Here is an 11,174-nt window from a genome sequence, read left to right on the forward strand (position 1 = left end):
AGAAAAAAACCCAACAACCCCAAAGCAAACGATTAGATGTTTCCATTTCATCCCAGTGGTTTAACAGGAAGCAGCCTGCACTTAAGCATCTTTCATTGTTTACTCCCACATTAAAAAGACACCGAATGCCGAATAATTCCATGACGAAAAGTGAAATGCATAAATCAATAACTGAAAGGATATTTTATTGAGAGCCATTGTTCGGTCGACACTTTGACCAACAGAACAATGATTAATGTTTATGTACCCAACTTTTCAGAAGAGAATCTTGACATTCTCTGAATGAAAAGGCTGAGCATGAATTAATGAAAGAGGCCTGGTGAGATTCTCCAGAAAGTCCTCTCTTTCATACGCGTCTCACAGTTCACTATAATATTCCACACCATAAATTCCTTTAATACATAAGCAAGCCGACTTGCGTTCTAGTGCCGTATAATACTGTACACAGCCCGATTTGCTGTTCATTGTAATTCCAAAGAAGGCTGATGGAAATTCGAAGTAAAGACAAAAACGAAAGATTGGAAGCTCTGAGCAGGTCAGGCAAGGTCCGTGGAGACAGCACATCTTTCATCGGATGTTAAACATAAGCAAAGATGACTGGCGTGGGGGCGGGGCGCTGGTGGGACAAAAGCTAAGGCCTGCCAGGGGCTGGAGATATGGAGCGAGTAACAAAAGCGACGATGATGCAAGGTGATAATGGGAGATAATACTTGATAGCATTGTAGAGGTTTTTAATGGTTATGTTTGTTTTGACCAAAGAAAATAAATTTGTATAGATGTCCAATGAAGGGATAAAAATGTCCACGTAAATTTTGAGGAATGGCTTTTACCAAAGAGACCCCCCTCCCCAACGTGAAACAAGAATTTAGAACTGAAGTGCATTCAACGATGGATTTAACATAAAGCATTTTCAAATCACGGAAAAGCTTGTGAGCACGCATATAATTAGTAAAGCGAATGTTGTTAATATTTTGCAAAGAAAAACGAATACAATTTCTGTAACCTAAAACGTGATTGCATAACTAAAGCTTTGCCATTGGTCAGAAAGAGAGAATTAAGTGTCTCAGTTGAGCATACGATATATATCTATATCATACTATGTTGTGCACCTTCCCAGACATTAGGATACTGTAGGTTTTACACAGATATACCGAAAGCAAAGCAGAACACATTGATAACTCTATACAACAATGGTGAGAATACATGTGCAGTGTTGGATTGGTTAGCGTTTAAACAAAGACAAGATGGTGCTACGTTTAAACTCACTGAGCTCTATATGAGAACTATATTTGTTTTAGATGGGAAATAGACAACTCAAAGGGACAGGAGAAGAAATGATTGTGAAAGCAATGTATTGAGGTAGGTGAACAAAATTAGAGGAGCTAACTGACAAGTCTGAATATGGTAAACAAAGAAAACACTATTAAGTGAAGTACCAGTGCTGTGGATGTTATAATTAGCTTCAGCACCTTTTCATTAAGTAAATAATTCTCAAATTTAGAGCCATAGGGTCATACAGCATGGAAAAAGACCCTTTGCTCCACTAGTCCACACCAACCATATTCCCAAACTAAACTAGTCCCACTTGCCTGCATTTAGTCCATATCTGACCAAACCTATTCTATTCATGTACTTACCCAAATGTTTTTGAAATGTTGTAACTGTATCTGCATCCACCATTTCCTCACATACAAACCACTGTCTGTGTAAAAAACGTTGCCCCTCATGTCCTTTTTAAAACGTTCTCCTCCTAACTTAAAGCTATGCCCCCTAGTTTTGAATTCCCCCACCCTAACAAAAAGACCCCTGCTATCCATCTTATCTATGCAACCCCCCCCCCCACTAAGGTCCTCCTCAACCGTCTCCTCCCAGAATCTCAGTGCGTTTTCCCACCAAGGAGGGGCAATGGACATAATTTTCATTGTTCAACAGCTGCAGAAGAAATGCGGAGAAAAAACTTACCCCTATGCATGGCCGCCTTTGACCGTATGAAGGCTTTTGACACCATCAACAGGGAGGCATAATGGAGCATCTTTCTCTGCTTTGGCTACACCACGAAGTTTGTCACTATTCTCTGCCTGCTCCACGATGACATGGAAGTTGTGGTAATGGCAATGGCTCCACCACCAACTCATTCCTCGTTCGGACCGGTGTCATGTAGGGATAGGTCATTGCCCCAACACTGTTCTCGACCTACCTCACTGCAATGCTTCACCTCAGTGGCAGCAAGCTCCCCACTAAAGTAGAGCTAACCTACTGTTTCAGCACAAATTGTTCAATCTCAGGGCATAACCAAAGTCATTGACCTGAAATACACGGATGATGTTTGCATATTTGCAAACTCAGAGGAAGAGCTATAAACCATTGTGAGCACCTTTACAGAGGCAATTGAGAGCATGGTCTCAGCTTGAACATCCACAAGGCAAAGGTCCTCCACTAACCTAGCTCGGCATTGTGGAGCAAGCCCCTGATTATCAAGGTCCACGGGAGGCTTTAGAGAACGTTGACCACTTCCAATAGTTGAGGATGTTGTTACAAAAGTTCAGGAATGTTCTGTCAACCAAAGCAGTTATTGATAAAAAGATCCAGCACCGCCTCCAATGTGCTAGCATGCCTTCGGCCAACAGAGGAAAAGGGTGTTCAAAGACAACAACATCAGATCTGACACCAAGCTCATGTTATACAGAGCTGTGGTGCCTCCCACCCTCCTGAGATATGGACTGTTTACAGCAGGCACCTCAAAGTGCCGGAGCAGTAACATCAGCACAAGATCCTGCAAATCTGCTGTGAATAAAGACACAGCAATACCACTGTCCTCAAGAAGGTCAACATCCCGACATCCCGAGCTTCAAGGCACTGACCGCGCCCTCCCATTAATCGGCTACAATGGGCTGAGTACGTTATCCACATGACCAACACGAGACTCCCCAGGCAGGTGCTCTACTCCCAGTTCCGAAATGGCAGGTGAGTCCCAGGTTGACAAAAGATTCACTTCAGTGATACCCTCAAGGTCTCACTGGCATGGTGTGGCATTCCCACTGACATCTGGGAATCACTAACCCAAGACCGCCCAAAGTGGAAGAGGAGCAACCGGTAAGATGTCAAGCGCCTCAAGACTTGCCATCAGGATGAAGTGGAAGTCAAGGGAAAACATTGTGAGGAATATGTGGCCACACCAATGCACCACCCATCTCTTCACACGACTGCCTTCTGCCCCAAATGTGGCAGAGTCTGCGGAAGTCGCATCGGAGTATACAGCCACCCACAGACTCACCATAGGAGTGGAAGAGAGTCATCCTCATTTACAAGGGTTGGCCAATAATGCCCCTCATGATTTTATAAACTTCTATAAGGTCACCCTCTCAACCTCCTAAGGTCCAATGAAATAAATCCCAGCCATTCCCACTTATTTTTATAATTCAAATACTCCATTCCCTGCAACATCCTGGTAGATCTTTTCTGAATCCTCTCCAATTTAATAATGTCCTTTCTATAGCAGGGCAACCAGAACTGTACACAGTACTCCAAAAGTGGCCTCACCAATGTCCTGTACAACCTCAACATGATGTCCCAACTCTTATATTCAGTAGTCTGAGCAATGAAGGCAAACGTGCTAAATGCCTTCTTAATCACCTTATCTACATGTGATGCAAATTTCAAAGAGTTGTGTAACTGAACCCCTAGGTCTCCTGTTCTACAATACTACCCAGTGCCCTACCATTAACTGTATAAGTCCTGCCCTTGTTTTGTCTGACCAAAATGCAATACCGCACATTTATTCAAATTAAACTCTGTCTGTTCTATAGTTCCCAGGCTTCTCCTTACAGCCTTTCTTAAATAAAAGCACAATATTAGCCACCTTCCAATCCTCCAGCACCTCACCTATGGTTATAGATGATACAAATAGTTCTGCTAGGGGCCCTGTAATTTCCTCCCTAACTTCCTAATGCATCCTGGGATATACCTGATTGGATCCCGGACACTTACTCAACTTTATGTTTCCTAAGACCTCCAGCACTTCCTCTTCTGTAATGCCAACTGTTTTCAAAAGATGAGTATTTATTTCCCCAAGTTCTCTAGCCTCCATTTCCTGCTTCACAGTAAAAACTGATGGGTGGCTTGATAGCTCAGTGGTTAGCACTGCTGCCTCAAAGTGCCAAGGACCCAGGTTCGATTCCAGCCTTGGGCCACTGTCAATGTAGAGTTTGTATGTTCTCCCTGGGTCTGCGTGGGCTTATGCTAGGTGCTCCTGTTTCCTCTGACAATCCAAAGATGTGCGGGTTAGGTGGATTGGACATGCTAAGTTGCCCATAGTGTTCAGGGATGCACAGGTTAGATGCATCAGCTATGGGAAATGCAGGGTTACAGGAATAGAGTAAGGAATGGGTCTGGGTGGAATACTCTTCGGAGGGTTGGTGCGAACTTGTTGGTCTGAATGGCCTATTTCCACACTGTGGGGATTCTATATAAAGTACTCATTTAGTATCTCTCCCAACTCCTGAGGTTCAACACACAGATAATCACATTGAAAATCTGGTTTGTTTTTGAATGGGTTCCAGCTCAGCTGTGACATTTTCCCAAAAACTGCTGCTAATTAATGTCCAGGATCACAAACAAAGACTTTGCTTTCTATAAAATACAAGAAAGACCCCAGCATCAATCACGGTATTTAATAAAGTAGATAAGGCCAAAAAGCTAGAAAGTATAGAAAGCTAGAAAGCCTGGGTTGAGGCTTTGTTGAACATTTTTTTAAAAAGAGGTGAGCTGATTCTTGCCTTGAATAAAGAAGGAACATAGGAAAAGTATTGTTCCACTCAGTGCATCAATCCTGCCCCGCCATTCAATGCAATCATGACTGATTGAAAATTTCAAAAGCTTTTACTCATCCCATCCCTGTAACCCTGTGTGTCATTGGTAATCAGTACCTTGAACACTCTGAACTGCTGGTGCCCTCTGGTCACAGAAGTTTAGGACTCTCTGAACAAAAAAAAACCCTGACCTTGGACACTAAGAGGCAGCCCCCTTATTTTTAAATTATGCCCCTCCCAGTTCTAGATTCCCCAACTTGGGGAAACATCTTACCTGCATTTACCTTGCCTATCCTTTTAAGTATCTTGCCAGTTTTAATGAGACCACCTCTTATTGAAAGCGTAGTGAATACAAGCTCAGTTTGCCTAGTTTCTTTGTAGGACAGTCCCATTTCAGGAACAAATCTGGTGAACCTTCATTACATTTCTCTATGGCAATATTGTTCCTAAGATAAGGAGACCAAAACTCCAGTACTCCAGGTATAGTTCAAGCAAGTTTCTTAATAACTGAAGCAAGACTTTACTACTCCTGTGCTGAAACCCACTGTTAATAGAGGCTTATATTCCGATTGCCTTCCTTATTGCTTGCTGCACCTGCAATTTGGCCTTCAATGACTTGCTGACAAAGACACCCAGGTCCCTTTGCACATCTACACTTTCCAACATGTTAACATTTAATAACTTCTCTGCACATCTGTATCTCCTGCCAAGGTGGATAACCTCACATTTTTCCACATTATATTCCATCTGCCACGTTCTTGCTCATTCACTCAGCCTGTCCAGGTCCTCTTGAAGTTATTTTACATTTTCCTCACAACTTTGTATAATTTATAAAATTTGGAAATTTTACATTTGGTTTCCACCTCCAGATCACTGACATATATTGCGAACTGCTATGTAATGATGGTGCAGAAACTAGGTAATATGTGGTATGGGGGGAACTAGATATAACACAAACAGCAGGATGAGCTAAATGGCCAAGAACACTACATTTAGGAGAAATAAATAAATTCAATAATTGGTAAGAAAAAAGAGAAATATGGGCAAAAAATACATCTTATTAATTGACATTTATGGATTTTCTAATTAGAATGGACCAATTAATACCACCATGGGAGATAGCTTGAAATTCACAGAAAAAAAAAAGTTGCTAGGATCTAATGGAGGGAGGTAACCACTCTATAGGGTTCATTGTACAGGAATCATAGAATCCCTAAAGAGTGGAAACAGGCCCAACAAGTCTATGACAAATCTCTAAAGAGTAACCTATTCCCCTACATTTATCCCCTGACTAAAGCACCCAACCTACACATCCCTGAACACTGTAGCATGGCCAATCCACCCTAACCAGCACATCTTTAGATTGTGGGAGGAAACCCACACAGACACAGGGAGAACATACAAGCTCCATGCAGACAGTTGTCCAAGTCTGGAATCAGGTTTGGGTCCCTTGTGCTGTGAGGCAGCAGTGTTAACCACTGAGCCACCGTAAATGCAGGTGGGAGCTTGTACTCAGTTTGGAATTATCAAATTTGTGAGGATTTAGAATGAGCTTGAGCATTTACCTAGATTGAGTAATGGGGAGAGTCTGCATGAAAAATAAAACATTCATCATGAATTCTGGGGTTAAAACTTCCTGAGAAATAGAAAGAATGAAAGTTAAACTCTTGAGAGCTGATGATACTTTGACTGGTCCCAGGATCTTGAATATTTACCTAAGAGAAAGGGTGAGGCATGGGATTTTTAGTGTGTTCTATTCTCTAATTAAAGTCATTGATTGTAATAGTATTTAGTTTCTTACAATAAGTCCTAAAAACACAAAATGTTGTCATGTGATCCTTTCAGTAATTTACTGCAAGTTTAATTTATTTTAAATGTTGTCATAGAGTCATGGAGATGTACAGCACGGAGACAGACCCTTCGGTCCAACTCGTCCATGCCGACCAGATATCCCAACCCATACTAGTCCCATTTGCCAGCTCATATCCCTCTAAACCCTTCCTATTTATATAACCATAAAAATGACATTGTTTTGATCCTTTTTTCCCAAAGTTCCAAACTTATCAGTCTCAACAGGAATCATAACATCACCCCCTTTGAAAAATGAAAAGAAGGATGTGCATTTTAGATTAGATTACTTACAGTGTGGAAACAGGCCCTTCGGCCCAACAAGTCCACACCGACCCGCCGAAGCGCAAACCACCCATACCCCTAACCTAACACTACGGACAATTTAGCATGGCCAGTTCACCTGAACTGCACATCTTTGGACTGTGGGAGGAAACCGGAGCACCCGGAGGAAACCCACGCAGACACGGGGGGAATGTGCAAACTCCACACAGTCACTCGCCTGAGGCGGGAATTGAACCCGGGTTTCTGGCGCTGTGAGGCAGCAGTGCTAACCACTGTGCCACCGTGCCGCCCACAAAATTACAGGATGTCAGACAGGATCACTATAAAGAGCAGTCGACAGGTTTTGAAATTATGCACTTCTGAGATTTAACTGAAGATTATTTAATACCTGTTTCCTGTTTGTTTAATACCATTTATGACCACATAGCCAACAAAACGTTTTTACTGTAGGATAAATGGCAGCCAATCTGTGCACAGCAAGATTCCACAACAATGATCAAGTAACCCCACAAGTAATGATCAAATGATCAATTTTTGAGATGTTGACATCATAAAGAGATTTGTATTGCCCAGGACACTGAAGGTAACTGTTCTCCTTCGAAGGAGTGCCTTGGGATCTTTTTAATATCCATTTAAAAGAAATGTTGTCAGTTTATGAAGGAATATTAACCAAGGTAGCAAAAACTCTCCCTGGATTACCAAGCCAATGTTATCTCAACTTTACAGCTTACCTCAAGGGTGGCCATGGGAGGTTAACCCTGATTAGTATGTGCCTTCATTTATTTTCCAAAACCTTGTTTAATAAAGTTTTTTTTAGTTTAAATTCTTGTGTACTATGGGGTTTCATTCTCAACAATAATTTCTCTTTGTAATTCTTCTATTGTCTTAAACAGAGGCATAGAAAATAACCACTTTTTCCTTCGTCCTGAATATACAACATTCAGTTAGGTTCTTCAGTTTTCTCTTTCTCTACCTATTTTTTGACTGACACAATTTAACACTTCTCTTTGATAGTTGTCTGATTTTGAAGTCTGGGTATTTTCTTCTTCCTTTCACTTTTTTTTGAGTATTAACTAAAAAGCCTGCTCTTCAGTTAAATCTCAGAAGTGCATAATTTCAAAACCTGTCGACGACTCTATATTATGATCCTGTCTGACATCCTGTAATTTTGAAACTTTTCTATTTTTGATGCAGGTTTTTATCACTGAATCACAGAATAGCTACAACGTACAAGAGTCTTCACAGGGTGAAAATGATGATTCCTCTTGCAAGAGAATCTAGAATTGGTGGAGGGATGTCACTACTTAACAATAGGTGGTTGACCATTTAAGACAGTGACAAAGAGAATTTATTTCTCAAAGTGGGTTCTGAGTCTTTGGAACTAGAGTCGCACAGCATGGAAACCAGCTCTTCGGCACAACTCGTCCATGTTGAGCAGGTTTCCTACACTGAACTAGATCCATTTGCCTGCATTGGGCTCAAATCCCTTTAAACTCTCCCTTTTCCATGTATCTGTCCAAATGTCTTTTAAGTAGTAATTGTACCTGGCTCTACGACTTCCTCTGGCAGCTCATTCTATACATGCACCACCCTCTGTGTGAAAACTTTGCCTCTCAGATCCCTTTTAAATCTTTCCCCTCTCATTTTAAACCTATGCCCTTTAGTTTTGGACTAGGTTTAGTTTTGGAACTCTTCCTCAGAAAGCATTGGAAGCAGAATATTTGAATATTTTTAAGGAAGGGGTGGATAGATTCTTCATAAGCAATGAGTAAAAGATTATCTATCAAGTGTAGGTGGGAATGTGGGATGATCAGATCAGCCATGATCTTATGGAATAGAGGTACTGGTTCAGACAGCTGAGTGGCCTATCCTTGCTCCTAACTCATACATTGTAACACAGGAGGCCACTTGGTCCATAGTGTCTGTTATGGTAGATTATTGTATGAAATAATCTTAGTGACCCATACCCAATTTTTCTCTCCTTACAGTGTCTGTGCCAAATGTTTTGCAAGAATGATGAACCTGCTGCCAATCCCTTGCCTCCTGCCCTGTAAGTTTTTCCACTTCAGATAATGATCTAGTTCTCTTATTTTTTGAAAGAGGCACTCGAATCTGCCTCAACTTCATTCTTGGGTAACCTTAACTATTCATTGCCTGAAATTGATTTTCTGCATGTGGCCATTGCTTACATGAAACATAGATACTTCTTTTGAAAATGTCCTTAAATTTGGTGTTCTCACGCTCTTGATCTTCCCAAAGATGGGGAACAGTTTTTGTTTATTCTGTCGAGAAGCCCCTCATGATTTTGCTTTTATTTGATTTAGTTTGTGCTCTGGAGTTTCTCTCAGCACACAGGGAACTATCGAGCAATGAACCTGACATCAGTTGTGGGCAAGTTGTTGAAGAGAATATTGAGGGACAGGATTTACATGTATTTGGAAAGGCAAGGACTGACTAGGGATAGTCAGCATGGCTTTGTGCATGGTAAATCATATCTCACTAATTTGATTCAGTTTTTTGAAGAAGTAACAAAGTGGATTGATGAGGACAGAGAGGTGGACGTGATCTATATGGACTTTAGTAAGGCATTTGACAAGGTTCTTCATGGTAGACTGGTTAGCAAGGTTAGATCTCACAGAATACAGGGAGAACAAGTCATTTGGATACAGAACTGGCTTAAAGGTGAAAGGCAGAGGGTGGTGGTGGAGGCTTGCTTTTCAGGCTGGAGGCCTGTGACCTACGGTGTGCTACAAAGATCGGTGCTGGGTCCATTGCTTTTTGTCATTTATTGAAATGATTTGAATGTGAATATAGGAGGTAAATTTAGTAAGTTTGCAGATGACACCAAAATGGGAGGTGTAGTAGACAGCAAAGAATGTCTCCTCAGAGGACAACGGGATCTTGATCAGATTAACCAATGGGCCAAGGAGTGGCAGATGGATTTTAATTTAGATAAATGTGAGGTGCTGCATTTTGGAAAGGCAAATCAAAACAGAACTTGTACACTTAATGGTAAGATCCTGAGAACGTTGCTGAACAATGAGACCTTGGAGTGAAGGTTCATAGTTCCTTGAAAATGGAGTCACAGGTAGAAAGGATAATGAAGAAGGTGTTTGGTATGCTTTTCTTTATTGGTCAGGGCACTGAGTTTAGGAGTTGGGCGGTCATGTTGCAGCTGTATAGGACATTGGTTAGGCCACTTTTGGAATATTGTGTGCAATTCTGATCTCCCTCCTATCAGAAGGATATTGTGAAAGTTGAAAGGGTTCAGAAAAGATTTACAAGGATTGGAGGTTTGGAGCTATAGGGAGAGGCTGAATAGGCTGGGGCTGTTTTCCCTGGAGCATTGAAGGCTGAGGGGTAATGTTGAAGAGATTTATAAAATCATGAGGGGCATGCATAAGGTTAATAGACATAAGGTAAATGGGTGGGGGAGTCCAGCACTAGACAGCACAGGTTTTAAGTGAGAGGGGAAAGATTTAAAAGGGACCTAAGGGGTAACTTTTTCACACAGAGGGTGGTATGTATATGGACTGAGCTACTAGAGGAAGTGGTGGAAGCTGGTACAATTGTAGCATTTAAAAAGCATCTCGATGGGTATATGAATAGGAAGGGTTTGGAGGGATATGGGCCAAGTGCTGGCAAATGGGACTAGATTAATTGAGGATATTTGGTTGGCATAGACAAGTTGGACTGAAGGGTCTGTTTCCCTGGTGTAAATCTGAGTGTCTCTATTTGTGTTGCAGTTTCCATTCTGATGATTTGGAGATGCCGGTGTTGGACTGGGGATGTACGACGCTCCGAAAGCTAGTGTGCTTCCAATTAAACCTGTTGGACTATAACCTGGTGTTGTGTGGTTTTTAGCTCCATTCTGGTGGATGGTGTTGTACTGAGATGCAGAGCTGGCTCAGTGCTGCCCCCCCTTGGCTGATCCTGGAATGACAGTGTTCCCAGACCCGGATTTTAATAAAGTTTCCGGATTCACACCGGAAGTGACTGTCTGGGGAAAGATGGCGTGAGCCAGGGCCCCGGGGAGGCAGCACCCTCACTCTCTCCCTGCTCCCTCCGGCAGGCAGCGCCATGAGCGACGTGATGGAGAAGACCCTTTCGGCGCTGCCGAGTCTCCTCTCCCTCGAGCCCGGCGCCAAACTTGCCGCCGCCTCCAGGCTCGGAGCTTTGATCAGAGGAATCACTGAACTGGCGTCGAAGCAGGTTAGGGTCAGGGGTCAGGGA

The 11,174-nt window shown here is 42.2% G+C and overlaps 1 protein-coding gene and 1 long non-coding RNA gene across 2 annotated transcripts in view; both read left to right on the forward strand.

Moving 5' to 3' along the window:
- Nucleotides 1-26: 26 nt before the first annotated feature.
- LOC122540980 lies at nt 27-10,724 on the forward strand. The gene is made up of 3 exons (XR_006309477.1): nt 27-690; nt 8,930-8,991; nt 10,688-10,724. It is a non-coding gene; the product is annotated as an uncharacterized LOC122540980 (long non-coding RNA).
- Nucleotides 10,725-10,920: 196 nt separating this feature from the next.
- ap4e1 (adaptor related protein complex 4 subunit epsilon 1) overlaps nt 10,921-11,174 on the forward strand; it is a 61,973-nt gene continuing 61,719 nt past the window's right edge. Inside the window, exon 1 of the mRNA XM_043677376.1 lies at nt 10,921-11,153. Coding sequence (XP_043533311.1) covers nt 11,022-11,153 — 132 coding nt within the window. The 5' untranslated portion in view covers nt 10,921-11,021. The remainder of the gene's footprint in view (nt 11,154-11,174) is intronic.

This window comes from Chiloscyllium plagiosum, chromosome 36 (genome assembly GCF_004010195.1).
Source record: "Chiloscyllium plagiosum isolate BGI_BamShark_2017 chromosome 36, ASM401019v2, whole genome shotgun sequence".
NCBI lineage: Eukaryota > Metazoa > Chordata > Chondrichthyes > Orectolobiformes > Hemiscylliidae > Chiloscyllium > Chiloscyllium plagiosum.